We start from the raw sequence: 19645 nt of genomic DNA, 5'->3' as shown, positions 1-19645 counted from the left end.
ACTGCAAGTCACTTAGCTCTCAATTCAGCCAAATACAATTTAAACATTGCTATCACGAAGGGAATCGAGTTGCAGACACTTTAGCTAAGATGGATGGCTGTCAAGGCACACTGCCCACTCAACAAAAAGACAAAGGGTTTGAAATAGTGGTGAAAAAAATATAATGAGTACTCATTATCATGACTTAAAACCTAAAAAGCCTCAAAAAGAAAAAGAAAAAGAAAAGTTTTGAAACGAAATTAGGTCCTACCTTGAAACTTCATGAATCATGAGTATCACTACCTTGAAACTTCCTCGCTGGATGCATATATGACCACAAACACAAAACTCCACAAAAACTTTACCCAAATTCTTGAATATTGATGATGATTCGAATCTGATTAACAAATGATGAAGTAGAAATCGTCAATCAAGTAGACTCGTCCAGATTAGTTAGCAACTTCGTTCCTATGCCTGCAATCGTCATTGAGGGCCTTCCTTAGGTGTTCACCGGTGTGGTGCCTGCCACAGAGTCTCCAATGATAAAATTAGCGTGTGAAGGCTTTTTTAGAAAATATTAGAACAATGGCATATTAGAATATCAGAATGTATACCTTTTTTGGTCTTGGGGGTGTTTATATATGGCTTCATTGCTCCTAGCTGTTGTGGCCTTTATTGTGGCTTTAGTGCCTCTTTGTAACACCTTTGGGCTCAGTGATGTAGGTTTTAATGAGCTTCCAACGATCTAATAGCCTGTCCTGTAATTGCTCAAGGAATTAAATCCTTCATTAAATGGCTTGCCTTACTTCATCCATGATGTGGCAAGGATGACGAAGGCGGCTTATAGTATCGTCTGGGCAAGAAGGTTCGTTGGTCCCATCAATAAAGATAGCTAATTAAGTGAAGAGGACTTTTAAGGAAACCAGAGTTATCGCTGGATATTATATTTGATTAGGTCCTAAACAAAAATTGAGCTAATCCAATGATAGTCCCCCAAGAAGAAGCTTGTTGAATGAGTGATTCAGTGGTTTTAAAAAAAAGGCTTACATAGTGATGAGCTAGATAATTCCCTTTGTCCAGGATGGACGACCACAGGCGCCTTAAAGCCGGTATTTAATGCGAAGCTGTTGATCATACAACTTTTGGGGTCTTTATGACTCCTCATTAAGCAGCCAAGGTACGTTAAATGACACCATCAGCTAGAAAAGAAGAAGCCTTGTTTAAGCAATGCCATACCTCAGGCAAAGGTACATTCACACAAACATAAACACTCAGAAATTAAAGTTCTTAATTGTCATTATCACCACTTTGTTTTATCTAACTTTGCCATCGGAAAGTCAATGGCCGACACTATACCGATGACCATTCGAGTAGAGTTTTCTTTTTAGTTGCATGCAAGATCATTAACGAGCCTGGGCTGCACTCTGTTTGGACGATCAATTCAACTAACGATTTTGGCATCATCAGGTAGCATCTAAAGGAGGGGGAGGGGGAGGGGGAGAGGGGGGGGGGGGGGGGAAGAGAGAACTTCTTAACAAAAATAACTTTCCATTTTTGACTGAATGCTCATTTTGTCATTGTTTTCTTTACGTGCACAAGAATTATTTATATATATATATATATATATCATATTTTGATTTATAAAAAAAAAAAAAAAGAATCATTAATTATTTTCATTTTAGGACATTTTGTGAATATTATTAATTAATTTTTTAATATATAATCATTAGAGTTTGGGAAAATATGATAGCCCAAATTGTACGAATTTGATTTGATTAATTTGTTTGTTGAGAATGTGTTGAGTCTCACATGAGGTGTTTATTAAGTAGATCTTAAGTTTATAAATAATTGCAATGAGTCTTTAATTATAACTTAACTAATTCTTTAGGATATAAGTGTAGATATGGATCTTAGCTAGAACCTCAAAATTTTAAGGCTAAGGCTCATATAGGGTATTTATGCAAAGAAAAAAGACATTATCATTTTTCCCCAACGCCCCTAACAAATTAAAATAAAATAAAATAAAAATAAAAAAGGGACATGGGTAGAAGAGAATTATTGCGAATAATCTAAAAACATGTCAAATCGTAAAGTCATTATTATAATTTATGATGATACATGCAATGTTGGATACTTTCTGCTAATACGTTCCCACAACTTTTTATTGACTACATCGGTAGTGTTTGAGTGAAAAAAAGTCCTTCAAAACCGTCATCCATCACTACCGTATGCATCAATATGTCCTGAATATATTGCTTTGTCATTGGAGCATTAAAAGAAAACTGTTTTTACATGCAATGTACGGTTGGCAAAGAAGACCTATAGAGGTAGGAAATAATTTTAGTTTTGGTTATTAGGAGGAAATGGGCAAATGCCCCTTTCAAAAAGAAAAATCTAGCATTTTGTTCTTTTTTTAAAACTAATTAGGAAAATTCCCTTCTTTTAAAATTCGATTTTCTCAAAATTGAGTTATAAAAAAAAAAAATTCTGGAGTCCTATAGTGGCGTTTTAAGGAGTCTATAGTGATGTTTTAAAGACCTATAGTGGCAAATTTTTTTTCTTTTTTTACCTATAACTCGACTTCATGGAACGCCACTATAGGTCCTTAAAACGTTACTATAGGCTCCTTAAAAACGCCACTATAGGGCTTAACTCGATTTGGAGAAAATTGAGTTTCAAAAGAGGGACATTTCCCTAATTAGTTTGAAAAAGAGAGAAACATACTAGATTATTTTTTAAAAAGGGCAAATGTCAATTTTTTCCTAGTTACTACTACGAAAGAGCATATTCTGCATTGACAAAGTCAATTTTGGTGAAACTTGTGGACCAGTTGAAAAAACCTTTCTGAGGGACACACGTTCAAGCAAGAGAGCCTTTTTTTTTGGTGGAATCTAGTAAGGGAACTTAGTGGGTCAAAATCCCGTGAGAAGAGAAACTAAGGGTGGCAAAATCTGATATAATTGATTTTTTTAAATAAAAATATTGTATTCAATTTAACTAAATATCAATTTACTAATATACTCTTCAAAATTCTAGGTATAAAACTTATTTTCTTTCCTAGTTTCATTCTCCCAAGCCCGATAGCCACCTCTCACTCTTAGACCTTAATGTCACATCCAAGGGAGTCGATTCCATACCGTACCGGCTGGTACAGTCGGAATATACCGTACTGGCCAGCAATCTGGTATGTTCAACTCCCCTGTTTCATATCGGAAAAAATATCGGCCGTACCGGCCTCTTACCGGCCAATTTCGAGCAATACCGGCCGATACAGAAATTTTTTTTTTTTTTTTAAGTTTTGTAATTTTTGAATTTTTGTTAGGGCAGAATGGTAACTTATTTGCATTAACTTATTAGCATTATTTGTTTTCTTAGTATGCAATGATAACTTTTAAACTTTCTATTTTTTATATTGTTTTTTTTTCTTTGAATTGATACTAATGTCTAAAATCATGAATAATTAGTTCTAAATTGAGGAAATGTTTTATGGTAAACTTTTATATTTATTGTAATATATACACACACACACACACACACACACACACACACACACACATATATATATATATATATATATATTTATTTATAAATATAAAAAATAGTGGTAAACCCGAAACGGTACACTGGTATTGACCGGTATCCGAAATATATCGTACTGCTAGCCAAATCAGTACAGCCTTCGGTACGGTATTGACTCCCTTGGTCACATCACATCACATCACCTCACCTTATTTGTTTGGCTTTTTTTTTATTTATATAGTTTAGATTGTTTGGGTTAGTACTCAAATTTGTAACTTTTTTCTCGCTTTGATAAAATTTGATAAAAGAGTAACTTATTTAATAAATGGGTCGTGTTAGGATTGACGAATCCTAAATTGTTTAATAAATGTGTTGTGTTCATGTCATCCCATATAATCAAATACTCATATCTTGACATGACACAAACGTGACATACAAATACAAATTGACACTCCTATGAGAAAGCAAAGTATAACAACACAACAAGCTTAGCATAAAAAGACTTCCAAATAAGGTTCATTTAACCCTCGCCTCCCGTTCCCTCTAATTTACTCTACTCCCTTCCATCCAAACATAAGGTAAGAGAACAATCATCGTGTGTTCGGGTAAAGCATTACTGGGTAGATTTCGATCATCACATAAGATTCAAAATTTTGTTATGGAAAATTTTGGTTTGTCTGAATGAGAGATAGAATTTTCAATTTTCAAATTGGAATTTCAGCTAGGATTTGCGGGCTCCAAAATCCAAATCCCAACTAAAAATTTCACCTAATGAGGCTTCAATTCCAAATTTCAGACAATGGTGTGTCTACCAACACCATATCAAGTTTCAACTGTTGGCGTGCATTCTTGCATACTATGACTTAAACTATATGAGTATGATTAATTAATTTTGATTGGTCCATAATTGAAACAATTAAAACTAATTTTATGTCAAAATTTCATTGATTTAATTTTTAAGATAATGATGTAATAGTTTTTTTAATTTCCTTATTTTAGAGCACACAAAACCAAATACAATTAATTTCGGGTACAACACACAGATGTTTTAAACCTAAAGAAATTGAGAAAAACAAGAAAATGCACTAGGTCTTGAGGTATCATCAAAGGAACAAATTACAAACTAAACATTAGTACGAATGAAGAACAGCCATGAAAGCAAGCCCTAACGAGTCATGCCTGGTGAAGGAACTGGAGGTGCTGTGGTTCTGCCCTTCAATTTCTTAGCATTAGCCTCGGCTGCTACCCAACCTTTATCACATCCATCACCAAGAAAAAAAAAAAGGAACAAATTAAAATAATGAATAATAAATCATGTTTATTCTTGGTGTATCATTGTAATAACTATAGTCGATATCCAGCGTATATCCCCTATAAGTTAATTTTACAAATCTGGTAAAATAAAAAAAATAAAAATAAAAAACTATATTTAAGAATCATGTATAATACTCACATGTTATAATATTTAAGAAAATAGGTCCAATTATATTACAAGTCATTGTAAAGAAAGGAAATATAAATAATTATGATTATGATAATAAAAAATATAAAGATATTTCTCAATTTACTAAACTAAGAGAGTCAATACCTTACTAGAGGTTATTTTGGTTTTTTTTATCGAGAAACGAAATATTTTAATATTAGTTAATATTGGTGTTCCATTTTAAAATTATTTATTATTTAATATATTGATTTATATAAATAAATAGATATATTTGTTTATATGTGTTCAGTAGTCAAATTTTATATAATTTGTTAAAATAATTATAAATCTATATCTCATTTCATAGGTTAACCTCTAGATTAAATGTTATCTATCTCATTAATAATAATAATAATAATAATAATAATAATATTATTATTATTATTATTATTATTATTATTATGAAACGCACAAGAAGTTTGATGGCATATGGCAGATCACACAAACAAGAATTGACAGATCATTAATTATATATCTATTGCTTGGTTTTTCCAATTAACAAAAGGTGGTTTGAATTTGTCCAACCAAGCTTATCTCAAGTGGGTGGGTGTCAAGGCACACTGCCCACTCAACAAAAAGCTAAAGGGTTTGAAGTAGTGGTGAAAAATATAGAATGAGTACTCATAATCATGACTTACAACCTAAAAGTCTGTCTTGAAACGAAGACGAAGACGAAATTATGAGGTGGAATGGTTCCTAATGGAAAATGGTTGCGTTTAACGTAATACATTTTTACTACTGTTTACTTCGCCTTTTTCATTCACTTTTTTTTTACGGACTAATTTTTATTTTTTCACTGAAATCCAATTTATTTTCCCGTATGTTTGTTTAATTGGTGCATGACCAGTAAGGTCAGTATTTAAATCGGAATGAAACATCAGTAATTTTGTAATTTGTGTACATATTGGTGTGATTAATACTATAACTGGTACGATACGAAATCATCTTCTTGGATTAAATAATTATATTTTAAGTCATCCTTTTACTTGACTCTGTTTCCGTTATTAAACTCAAGCTGTCAAGCAAGAATATCATATTCTTAATCAATAAATTTTCATCTAAATTTTGGAAAAATAACTTTTAAAATTTGTTCAACCTACAAATAACTTGTGCACAACATATAATTAAAAAGTGAAAATAAATACATTTAGCCGATTAAACCCTTCTTAATGACATAAAAGAAATTTAGACTTAAAAAAATAATTCATTTTATCAAATTTATAAAAATAACCATATAAATTCTTCTAAAATAAATAATTAATGCTCACTTATAAAAATTAATATATATAAATTTAATGAATTATATAAATGTAAATTTTGTTAAGGTGGAAGCTTAAATAAAGAGGGTCTCAAGAAATGTATCACATTTCATAAATTTTTTTTTAATTTTTTAATTTTTTTTAGAAACATCACATGGCATAAACTTATAGCAACATGTCATTTGAGGTTATGCTTTAAAATAATAATAATAATAATAAAATATTGATATTGATATTAGGTACCTCCTTCAGGGTCTAATCCACGGTTTTTGAGCTCGCGGTACTCTTGACAAAGAGCGCAAAAAAAGCAGAAGTGATGGACACAGCAATCCCCGCACGGCTTTGGTGGCAAGGAATAGAGGGCTCTCAGTTTGGCTCGGTATGTGCATGTGTATAAACATGCGCCAATTCCAAAAGCATAGACAAGCATGAAACAGTTTCGGGCCGCGGTAAAACAAGCTGCATGTAGCCAAATATCAAACAGACAAATTAAAGAAACTAAATCTATAAGCACAAGCATACATACATATATATAATTGCTCCAAATATTCTTTTTAGTAGAATTTGCTTACAACTTGGTTTCTTGTCAAGTATCTCAGCATTGCGGCCAAAGGTAATGCAGGGACACCATAAGGTAACACAGCCTTTGGAGAGAGAGAGAGAGAGAGAAAACAATATAATTTGTTAGTTTGCAGGTAGTTTTCTTTGATACAATTTTTGTTGTAGTAAGAGATATATGTACCAAATGACGTTCAAAACAAAAATCTTACACTTTATAACTGATTTACATACTTCCATTTCAGCATATATGTTCAAAACAATTCAATATAGAATTTACAATTTATGTATGTTGCACCGTTAGAAGTTCAAACAAGATCACACTATATATTTCTGTTTAAAGTTTTTTTTTTTTTTAAATTAAAAAAAAAAAAAAAAAATTTAGAGGATTGAAGATTCCCTTACAGTTGGTCACATCACCAAAACAACCACATATACCGGTGGTCCATTTCCCCTCAGGTGGAGAAGTGTTAGGATTCATTTTAGAGATTGGAAGAAACCAACAACAACAACAACAGGGAAGATGATGTGAAATACAGAGCACTATTGGTGGGTTCACTTATAAGAATACTTTTGCACAGCCCACACGACTTGACTTTGGGAATTTATTTTTTGAACCTAGTATTTTAGATTGTTAGCCGGTAGTAGGTAGTTGCATGTAATTCCAATATATATATTTTATAATTAGGACCTTTTATTTTTACAATTTTGGTCTTTTATAATTAGGCATTCCTGCACTATGCTAGATATATTTAGAGAGAGAGAGAGAGAGAGAATGCCTAAAATATTAGAGTTATGTTAATATATTACAAGTTTTATTACATAGGTCCTACAAATTAATATGTCATCAATAAAGTAATGCAATACTCATTTATTATTTTGTTGAAGTACCACCTCATTGTTACATCAGTTTGTTAGCTTTTTGTAGTAAGATTTGTAATAAATTTAACATTTTCTCTACCAAAAAAAAAAGAATTAATAAAAATACAATACAGTCACCATTAAGTATGTAAAAATTGCTAAAGCTAATACAAATTTTAGGTAAAAAAAAAATTATAAACTGATGTGACAGAAATATGATCAGTGTTACTTAAATAATACAATAAAATAAATGTTTGAATAATTTTTCTTTTATTAGTGATATGTCAATTTGTAAAATCTATATAGTAATTATCATTACCTCACTTTTGGTGAATTAATAATGAATTTAAAATTAAATAAAAATAAATAAATATCATTTAAGTGATATTTAGCCATAAAAAGACCCTGCCCCAAACAATCTTGGGCCAACCCTAGAGAGATGAGTGAGATGAGTTAAGGAGGTGGTATTGGAGTCGTAATGGCTCTGGAAAAAATCAAAAGAAGAGGTGGGTGAGATGAGTTAATGAGGTGGCTGGAGTTGTAATGGCTCTGGAGAAAAATCAGAGGTAGAGGTGGGTGTCTGTACTTAAGAGAACTTGTGAAGTTGGAGGTAAACCCAAAGAAGAAAAAGCTTGCAACTGAGCTTGGATTTGACAAGTCACTGATTTGGGCCCCACATACTTGCATCTAATTACAAACATGCCACCCAAAGTTGTTAGATTAAAGTAATATTAATTGACTGTTTCAAAAAATGCAAGGCTGGATAAATGTTTTATTTTTGTGTGCGTTGCGTCTGGCTAAGGGTATGATCTCAACCTATCAGCCTATAGCTGCGTTTGGATTCGGCCGAAACTAGAACGTGCTTATGCGTTTTTCTTTTTTTTTTTTTTCTTTTTTTTTGAGATTGCTGTTACTGTTTATATACTGTTCAATAAACAGTAGCAGCAAAGTTAGACTTTTCAAACTTTTTCAGCTAATCAATGCACATCGTGTACTGTTTATGGACCCATAAATTTCACTTTTCAGCAATTTTTTCATTAAAAATTGGTCCCATGGTACTACTTATACTTTTAAAAATTATTTTGTCACAGTATTTTTCAGTTTTCAGTTTTCAGCTGTATCCAAACGGACCCTAAGTACATATGGTTGAAGACATTCTCTACTTTTTTTTTTTTTTTTTTTTTAACAAGATAGAAATTCTACTATAGTATAATCTAAGTTTATATGTGTATGAAACTCCATCCTGAAGACTTGAACCCCAGCCCTTTTCCCCCACACCCTACAAGCATTTTTATTTGTAGAGTGAGCACCGCTCCAAGGGTGCGTAGTGGTCATTCTCTACTTAATTAAATAGCTAAGATAATGTACATTTTGTGCTAATTCTCAATGATTTATGATGTTCAAGTATTACGGTGGTCTCTTTGACAATGGAAGGGAAAGGAAACGGGCCCTTAATTGTGATTTGATCTTAATAATTTGAGGCAATAGGCAAATACTATTGGTCAAATTAATTATACATGCATTTGGGGTTGTAATGGGATTTTGATAATCTGAATCCCAATTTTTTTTTTTTTTCTTTTGTAAAAGTAAATTAAAACGTTGAACATTCAAATCTAAATTTTATTAATTTTCATTTCTCCTAAAGGGAATTCAGATGTTCAACATCCAGACTCCATTTTTTCCTCTCTCTCTCACTTTGAATTTGGACTACAAAATGAAGTCGTTAGTTTCATCTAAGTTGGTAGATTTTGTATTTTGTGGATAAGCCCTTAGTTATAACTAATATATTTGTATCATAATTTAGTTATGTGAATACTTTCTAATCGTTACATCTTGACTTCCTAAAATTTGATTAAAATAAAATGGTTGATTTTGTTTTTTGATGGAACTTCACAATTTCATTTTAGTCTAAACTTTAAGGGGTTCAAATGTAACAATTGAAAGTTTATGATTGTGATTAAAACCAACTAAATAGGGAATGAAAATTATAAATTTTCCCTAAATAAAAAGTGAATGAGATACACTAGAAAGGATTTCATAAACACCAAAGTATTTAAAATGGTTATAAGTATAACATTAATCAATGATATGACGAAGCTAGGTTAATTCATATATAAGAGAACCCTAATGGGACCGACGACCCCTTTTTCTCAAATGAACTAATTAGACATCTCCGCCCATCTCGCCATGTCACTGATGAATGGAGGAAAGCCATTCAATGCAATAAATAATACCTCGAACGGTTACAAGGCCAGCTACACAAATCGTTGGAGACTCATCAAAGTATACATTATTGAGCATGGAGGCGTTACCAAGGGAGGCATTAAAGCCACAATAAAAGCCATAACGGCTAGATGCTGTGAAACCATATATAAACACTCCACATAAACAATACAAGGTACACACAAGCTCGTCCAAAAATACTCTCACATAGATACTCTGATATTCAGAACCTTCTCATTATTCTCAAAAAACTTCCATATACTAACTTTGGCATCGGAGACATTATGGCAGGCACCACACCGGTGACCATCTTAGGAGAGACGTTGGCCCAGGTTTGTAGGAATAGTGACGAGAATTCATCTCCATCTGGACGAACCAATAGGACTGACGATTTACGCATCATCAGTTTGGCACCGTCTGTAGGGATGGCATTTTCACACTCAAGTTCGAAAGTGTGGTTCCAGTTAATTCCCAAATTTAGATGGAGTCCAACCAAGATCCTGCAGCATTAGCCCTACAAATCCAGACACTTGTAGCTAGCGTGGAAGAACTCACTAGGCAGAACCAGGAAATGAGGCTGAGGCTTTAGCAAGAGGAGAATCAGTCTAGGATTAATCAGGAAGATGAGGGAGATAACCATAGAAGGAGCGACTATTGAGGACCAACTACTTCAGATGAACCAAACTTGGATCTTCTCCGAAAAATGAGAAAGGAGATGGACGAGTTGAGGAACGCCATTAAAGGGAAGACAGATCAAAGCCTGGACAAAATGGTCCAGACGACGGATTCACCTTTTACGGCGACAGTCCTGGAGTGACAGTGCTGTCAAAATTTCGCCTACCTCAACTTAAACCATTTAACGGACTTAAGGACCCCTTAGACCACCTCAACACTTTCAAGAAGACATTAGGCCTTCAACAGCCTCTTGACGAAATACTGTGTCGCTCATTCCCCACCACTTTCAAAGGAGCTACAAAGGAATGGTTCACGAAGTTACTAACATCATCCATCGACAGCTTTGAGCAGTTGGGCAATTCCTTTTTACGCCACTTCGTCGGAGGACAATGCTCAAGAAGGCCAGCAAACCACTTACGCACCATCAGACAAGAGCAGAAAGAGACCATGAGGTTGTACATAAAGCGTTTTACTTGAGAAACTTTAGAAGTAGACAAAGCTGATGACAAGGTGCAGTTAACAACCTTTAAAGCTAGGTTGAAATCTAGGGAGTTCATCATGTCACTCACGAAGAATCCTCCAAAAACAATGGCAGAGATGCTCTTGAAGGCACAAAAGTACATGAACGCTGAGGACGCCTTGGCTACAATAAAGGACGTAGAAAAGACCAATGAAAAAGGAAGGAAAGAAGATGACTAGAGAGGACGGAAAAGGGAGCGCCCAAATCGTCAGACCAACAACGAAGGTAAAATGAAAGACGAAAAAGCTCATCGGACGGTAAAATTTACTCTTTAAATTATGTTTGTTGACAAAATTTTGGCGTAGATTAAAGATGAGCACTACCTTAAATGGCCAAGGCCATTAAATTCGTCACCTAATGTGTGTGACAAGAAGAAGTATTGTCGTTTCCACAAGGATCACGGCCACTACACAGAGGATTGCAGGGACCTAAAGGAGCAAATAAAGGAGCTCATATGAAGAGGGAAACTACAGAGGTTTGTGAAGAAGGGGGAACCTAGTAGGTCCAAAGACGATAACAAGGACAAGCGCGAAGCTTCACCTTGGGATGAGGACCACATGTCCCAATGTTTGCCAAGTGTGATCAGGGAGATAAAGATGATCACAGGCGGGCCATCCACATGTGGGTCATTTAGATCACTCAAGAAAGCATATCAGAGGCAGGTAATAGCATCCACAAAATACCTCCCTTGAAGCAAAGACAAACAAACAAGGACATGATTTTCTCGGAAGAAGATGCTAGAGGAGTGAAGCAACCTCATGACGATCCCTTGGTCATAATGTTCACAATAGAAGGATTCAATACTAGGAGGATTCTTGTGGATAATGGTAGCTCCGCGGACATCATCTACCTCTCCTCTTTTCAACAGTTAAAGCTAGATCCAGGAAGGCTGCGCCCTTTTAAGCCTGTTAGGACATATGTTATTCACTTGTTAAGAACATATGTCACTATTTTATGTAATTGGCTAATCTTTTGACAAAATGCATTTTATTTGTAATTGGGTAGATCTAGGATGTGTTTAATACTTTAAGAAACTGTATTTCAAGATCAAGTGTTAAAGCCATGCAAGTCTGTCCAAGAAACAAGCTGAAGAATTGTTGTTCATTAAACTCGACAACTAGCTATCTATTGAGACCTGTAGAGCTCTTGAAGCCCATGGCTCAACAACAGTTCAACAGATAAGATATATTAAGTTTTACAACTTCATTCTACTAGTTTTCTTATTTCAAATTATTACAAGATAATGCATTATCATTTGTCATTATATGTTATCAACGTGGGTAAATGCAACTATTTTATTTTGTTATGTTTATATAACATTTTTATTTTTAAGCAGTTGTTATTATCTGTTTGTAATCAAATTTGTAATATTTCTATTATCTCTAATAAATTTAACTTGATTAATAAATTAAAGGTAATAAAAATATTACAAAATTGATTCCTTATTACATATTAATGGGCAGAGACTTTTGCGAAAATTGGGAAAGTTTAAGGAAAATAACAGAAAAATTTCATGTAATTAAATCACATGATTCACTTTCAAATCAAATGTGTGGCAAGAGCAAAAGTCTAAAATGAAAATGTTTAGAGACGCAAAAAATTACATAACTTTTTTGTCTCTTGATATCTAAAATTAAAAATTAAAAGTCCCATGGGTTTTTTAGAAAGAAATAACAGGTTTCATATATATATTTTTTTTTAAAAAAATCATTTTTTGAAAGTATTTTCACAAAAAAAAAAAAAAAAAAAATTGAAAGCTTGGATAAATTGAAACTTTTTTTAATTTATTTTTTTCTATGTAATGTGAAATTATGAATAAAACATTTCACCTCTTCAAAAGTCCATGAATTTTTACTACGATAAGCCTATTTATATCATCAAGAAACTATAAATAACAATTTATTATCATATGAACCGACAAATTTTCAGGGAGAAGATGACCTAGAGTGTGAAAACTGGTGAGTTTGACGGAAATAACAGGAATACTTCAAAATTGGTGGGCCAGAGCAAAAGAATAAAAAAGATCAGACCTTATTGCTCGTGCATCACGCTCACTCTCATAGTCATTGATGTGAACGTACAGCTCAGCCAAACAGAAAATGCCCACCTCACCATCCAACATCATATACCCAACGTCATACAAAAAAAAAAAAAAAAATTATTGCTATCTTCTTGTTCTAAAGCATATATACTGTCAGAATCTTTCAAACAACCCATTGGAGTTTGATACATACTAGCATACTCACTAATACACACTCTTTAATTTGGCCTTTGCCCACACATAAATATTAAATAGTAATAATTAAAACACAGTTAATTTTTATGTGCCTAAAAGTGTGTGTTAGTGTATGTTTGATAACAGTTTATTTAGTTGAAATTAAAATTTTTTTGCTGAAAATACTATAAATAAAGCTAAAAGGTAACTGAAATAATATAGTTAGATCCATGAATTGTATCAAAAAAATGTAATAAGACCTATAAATAGTAGCAAAAATATTACAAAATTTATTATATAGTTTTCACAAACTAGTATGACACTTCAAACTAATGTGGCAAAAAATAAATTTAAAATAATAAATAAATGAATCATAATGGAAATCACCAAAAAATATTTTAAATATTAATTAATTATGTAGTTTAAATAGCACAAATCATATTTTAGACATTAATTTATAAACTTTTTAAAATAATTCTAGCAATTTTCCTCCCAGGTCTGGAGTGAGGCTCAAAGAATTGAGATTAAAAAAAAAAAAAATTATCTAATTTCCTTATTCTTTTAATAGAACTGCCATTCAATAGGAATAAAAATTGAGACAAAAAAATAATAATAATAAAATAAAAACCTTCAAGGCAGAGATTGACGAAAAAAGAGTGAGAGCTTTATTACTTATAAATTTTTAAAAAAAAATTGTATTCCAGTACTCAGTTGTGTTAAAAGCTCAATCAATGAGCTTGTAAATTCCTGCCATAAAAGTCTTAAGCTTTTGGAAAATTGGTGCCAACGAAGACTGAAAAGGAACAGAGACTAGAGAATCAAAGAGAAACGACATTTCTTAACAGCTTTCGAGGGCGCTGCATAATGAAAATTGGTGATCACTGATCAGTTTCCGTACAGAGGGACAGATATTGAGTGAGAAAGTGAAAGAAAATAACAGAGAAATTTCATAATGAGAATTAGTGAGAGACTGAGAAAGTGAAAGGAAATAACAGAGAAATTTCATGTGACTCATCAGGCACTCTGCTCTCTTAACTCTCAGCGTGTCACATGGACAAACTTATCTAGTAGCTCAATATGAAAGGGAATAGAGAGAGTCAAAAAAAATTGAGGCGCCGCATAATGACAACTGGTGATCACATTTTTCCCATACAAAGTGAGAGGGATTGACTGACTTTGTAAGGGAGGAAGATTTTCCTTTTCTGAGTGAGAGACTGGAGTGTGAAATGAAAACTGAGAAGTGAAAGGCATTAAAACACACGCGCGGACATGCACATATACTGAAGCAAATGCATTTTTAATATATAGTAGCATCTAAAAATAAATGTTACTTTATATTGTGGAGTGAGATTCAAATGTGAACATCTTTCCGTAAAACTTCTTTAGCACTTTTACAATTAAATTTTGATTAAAAAGATGATTTTGAAATTTTGAAACAATTAAAATTTCTTTCTTAATAGTGCTGTAATTGATAGACAAAAAACGAATTGACCATTTGTAATGAATTAATTGATTAATTAAACAAGTTTATTAATTAATCAAATTAACATACAAACGCGTAGTAGTACAAATAAATCACCAATAAACTAAAGTATGCAACGGAAAATGAATTGATTAAATGAATATTGCAAAGAGTTCAAGTTTTGTGAATGCCCTCCATCCTGTAAGGAGTGTCAGCTCATTTTCACTACCTATCCTTACAATGATGGCATAACTTGCTCCATCCTATGAGAATTATATCGTGAGTACCTTAATTTGTATCTCTATATATCTGTGTTGTATATATTGTATCAAATGTCTGTGTTAGCTATGTGAATGCAGTTCTTGCGTGCATTCTAATGAGTGTTAGCTCATTACTCTAATTCAGATTCAATATTGACATGTTTTACCCACCAACAATAGGCTAACAATTTGTTATATAAGGCATGTTATGAAATTGTTGTAGTCACTTTATTATTCTCATATCAACATTTTCAATTTGCACTTTATTTTTTTTTTAGTCTTTTTTTTTTCCTTGCTCTCTTTGTTAGTATAAAAAAATTGTAATGTTTTGTGTATTTCCGTGTTTTTTTTGTTTGGGTGACTACCCTAAAAAAAATTCTTAGAGCTGCTATTGTACCCATCTGCAAATTCATTGTGAGTTCCATGTTTAATTAACAGTCCATGAAATACATGATTAATTGTACAGCAAGTTTTGACCGTATAAAAGTACTTATGTGACTATCCAACAAGACTCTTAAGCCAAATTATGTTTATAAACAAGTATAGTGGCAGATTGTTGGTAAAGACTGCATCAAAGTTCATCTTCCTAGTTGCATTAATTATGTTGCCATATACCGATTGCCGAAGATATGTTTATAAATTAGAAAGTCTATATATATATATATATATATATATAAAGTATACTCCTTTAACTTGGATGACCAATTAAAATTGATAGCATATGCTTAACTAACAACACAAGAAACATTGACATGAACACATGTTGTCCTCCGTGTAGTAGTGGTAAACGCGTGTCATACCTCTTTAAAAATTTGTCACAACTATCATTTTCATTTGAGAAAAAACAAAAAAAAATTGGAACAATTCAAAGATAGTGTCACATATATTAATAAATTTGATCTTTCAGCGTAATTCACATGAATGAAGCAATCATATATAGAGGACAGCAGGAAATAGAGATGACGGATAGAACACACGGCCAAAAAAAAGGGATAGAAGAACACTTCAAAATTGACTTGGGAATGACAACCGTCATTCGCTTGTATATTAAGCAGCCAATAGGTTATAGCTGGATTGAATATCAAAACAAGGGTGTGGCTTATATTCAATGCTCCAGTGCACTGGAGCTGCACCGATTGTGACACGTATTCATTTTTAGACACGCGTCACAATCGTAACACATCCAGTGCATTGGAACACTGGATGTAAGCTGCACCCTCAAAACAATATGGGTGTATACTCTTCTTGAGTTTGGTTGGAGTTTTTGGCTGCTCGGGTAGTTTCATATATTTGATCAAATTAATGAACTTTTGACTTACATGATAGATCACTAAGATTTAAGCTCCATTTTTCTTTTCTTTTTATCTATATTAATTACAGTAATTAAGGCATAACCGTAGTAAATGGTCAAGTTAATTCACTCTAATTTCGTGTCAAGTTCCAAATAAATTTTAAACCTATTCTAATTTCGAACCAAGTGTTATTTTAATTCAAAACTCTTTTTGCTGCAATCAAAACTAATTTTAACTGTAAGATTCTTTAAAAAAACTCTCTCTTCTCTTTGTGCGTGTGTTTGTCATTGAAGGTATAAATACAGTGCAGCAACATCATCTTGCTTTTCATAAAATTATATCTGTCTGACAAGATTCTTGACGTATGATTTTCAACTATGTATTAATTTCAGGTTGAGAGTGCTTTGGGGCAGTTTGTCTTTCGTGAACTTAGTGCTGTTGCTGGTGCTGTCACAATCACTTGTCTCATGGTGTGTACCTACACTAATTTTAAGTAATATCACAAATCAGTGTTATATTCCTTAAATTGTTCCTCAATAACTTGCGATTAATTAATTAGCATGTGATGCATATGTAAATTGGTAAATACATGTGGATTTCTAGGTAGTAACAGAGTAGTTAAATGCAAATGCCATTAGAACAATATCAAGTTTCCACTTGAGGAAGTAACTATGTCCGAGTCCTCATTCTGAAAGTTGCCTAGAAACTAGTCTGTCATTTTTTATTAACGTGAATAAGAAAAAAATTCTAAATGAGTAGTTAAAGGCATGTATTCTTTGAATTGGAATTTAAAATGAGAAGACACTTGTCTGTGTCTTTTGTTAGCAAAGAAATGCTGCTTTTTCGCTCTTAAGAAGTTTAAACCCTCTTAGCTTTAAGTTGAATTTTTCTAGATAATCTTTCTTGGATTCTTTGGTAAAGGAGGACAAGGTAAGTGGTTAAAATGAGTTTCACGGCATGCACGAATATGCTAGTGCATGGGTTCGAATTGGCCTCAGTGAAGTACAAGAGAGGAAAGTAGCAAATAAAAATCATTAAGTTGTGTTCTACATAACCTTTCTTGGATACTTACATAGAGGAGGACAAGGTACTTGGTTGAAATGAGTTGCATTGCATGCACATGTAGTGTACATAAACATTTATTGCAAAAAGTACATAAACACCATATCAATAAGTTTGTTGCAAGCACTTGTGCTTGGGGGCTCACTTCTAGTGATTCCCTCTCTTTTTTCATAGACTCTCTTTTCTCTTGTACATAATTTCTTTTCTTGTGTTTGTTGTTTGTACATATTTTTTTTAGGCCACTTCATCTTCTGTGATTGAAGCAGTCCTAACATTTAATAAAGATTTCTTCCCTATCCAAAAATAAATGTAGCCACCAAACAAAAAATAATGAAAAGAAGTGGGTTACATGGTGCTATGAAAATACTGTAAAAATGCTATATAATTACAGATGTCTTATTCAAATGTTATTCCCTATGAACATGTATCAATCTTCATACATTACCGTTTAAGCTGTTCTTTGTAGGTTGCAAACCTTGTTGGTTATGTTATTGGACCATCAGGCATTAATTGGTTGGTATCTCAATTCCTTCAAAAAGAAGGTATGCCTAAATCTCATATCCTTTTACGGTTTTACCTAGGTTTCCTTGTTTGCTTTGACAAAGGAAGATATGGAGCTAATGCAAAATTCTTTTATGCAGGACTGCCTGTTCTAGGTGGTATGTTTGTGACATTTTATGTAGGGACTAAGGTAATGGTGAATCCCCCCCACCCTTTTTTTTTCAAAGTTTTGGTCTCTTCTGAGAAATTTTAGCATCTTGAGCACATGCTTATTTTTAATCATTGGTCTGCACCTCCCTCATTTTGTAGCTTATGTTCCACATTGATGATGCCAAGCAAAGAAAGTACAGAAATGGCCTGTGAAGGAATCATTGTGTAGCCACGTTGCTGATTGCCAATATGTAGATTTTATGGGGGGTCAAAATCCAGTATTAGAAATTCTGAATGATGTTGACATCGCCAATGTTATTGGTTTGGGAGAGTATTTTGCGTTCACTTTGAGGACCTCGGTTCATTATTTTGTTATGCGTTTAGGCATTTTAGTTGACAGCAGCAGCCATTCATTGTTGTACAGGAAGAAAATTGGCGATCCCCTCCCCCTTAAAAAGTAGCAAGGATAACAATGCAATTTTGATTGTTATCATGTGGCATATCATGCCTCTCTATTTGTCTTCGAGGGCACATTTGTGTACCATAGGATCAATTAAGAAGCTCATCACAAGGTTATTATATATACTTTTTCTTATTTTTGGTGGAACCGTGTATGATATCATCTTATTTTGTTTTGTTTTGTTTTGTTTTTTGAGACTGGTATGATGGTAATTGTTAAATGTTGAACTTATGACCCTTGCCCTCATCAAGTCATGATCTTTCAATTTCGATTTTCTTTTTTCTTAGGAATAATGGAATTTTATTGAGAAAAACGACCAAGTACAGAGGGGGGGAAGACTAGTCACGCATATTTAGATACATAAGAGAGCTATTTTTCATGCAAAGAATATGACAGAAGATGTTCTGTTACTGTATGCAGCCACGAACATGCAGTTCTCCCCTCTCCAAGCCAAAGTCTGTTCGGTCTTCCGCTCGTCCCTGCAGCACTGCCTATCTGAATCAGTACAATCAGTCCTCAATGGCGCAATCATCCTTCATAAAATCAAGCTCCTTTTCATTCAGACATTAATATATAGATAAAGAATGTGCCTTCAATGGGAAGAGTGGGGAGGGGGTGGCATTTTGAAGAGACACATCACACCCCGGTTGAACAGGAAGCCAGCTTTCCATTAAGCAATTAACATTATATACATCATTCATTCCAGGAGTAAAAGTAACGCTAAACATTTTTGTCTTTTTTTAAGTTAAATCTTTTTTGCTAGCGAGTGAGGTAGGAAGGATTCCAAACCAAGTTCCCCCAACACAAAAACATTGCGCTACAACTCTTGCGTGCTTATTAATCTTCCTCCTCGTTATCTTGTTTTCTCTGAGTGAACTCTTAATTACAATTACAATACAAGGGCTGGGTTTGGATTGCGATGAAAAGGAAAAAAAATGCACGTCTATGTTTTTTCTATGAGTTCCGTGCACTGTTTACGAGACCCGCAAGTACGGATTTCAGTAAATTTTCTTTAAAACTGAATTTCACGACATTATTCACACATTTAAAAATTATTTTGTTATAATATTTTCAGTTTTCAATAATAAATGATATCCAAACAGACCCCAAAGAGAAAACTCTTTCACAGCGTCTGAAATTCTATTACACCTTTCTTTGATCAAACT

At 33.1% G+C, this 19645-nt stretch overlaps 1 protein-coding gene and 1 long non-coding RNA gene across 2 annotated transcripts; one reads left to right on the top strand and one right to left on the bottom strand.

The window, feature by feature from the left end:
- Positions 1-4522: 4522 nt before the first annotated feature.
- LOC115979134 (cell number regulator 4-like) lies at positions 4523-7449 on the bottom strand. The gene is made up of 4 exons (XM_031101100.1): positions 7204-7449; positions 6813-6884; positions 6484-6699; positions 4523-4749 (listed from the first exon to the last, which is right to left on the bottom strand). The coding sequence occupies exons 1-4, from the start codon at positions 7277-7279 to the stop codon at positions 4664-4666; spliced, it is 450 nt and encodes a 149-aa protein (XP_030956960.1). The 5' UTR covers positions 7280-7449; the 3' UTR covers positions 4523-4663.
- Positions 7450-16604: 9155 nt separating this feature from the next.
- Positions 16605-18655, top strand: LOC115979133. Its single transcript, XR_004088949.1, has 4 exons — positions 16605-16776; positions 17835-17910; positions 18010-18059; positions 18179-18655. It is a non-coding gene; the product is annotated as an uncharacterized LOC115979133 (long non-coding RNA).
- The last annotated feature ends 990 nt before the right edge of the window (positions 18656-19645 follow it).

This window comes from Quercus lobata, chromosome 3 (assembly GCF_001633185.2).
Source record: "Quercus lobata isolate SW786 chromosome 3, ValleyOak3.0 Primary Assembly, whole genome shotgun sequence".
NCBI lineage: Eukaryota > Viridiplantae > Streptophyta > Magnoliopsida > Fagales > Fagaceae > Quercus > Quercus lobata.
The sequence above is the reverse complement of the archived record's forward strand: the minus strand, read 5'-3'. Positions and strand labels throughout refer to the sequence as shown.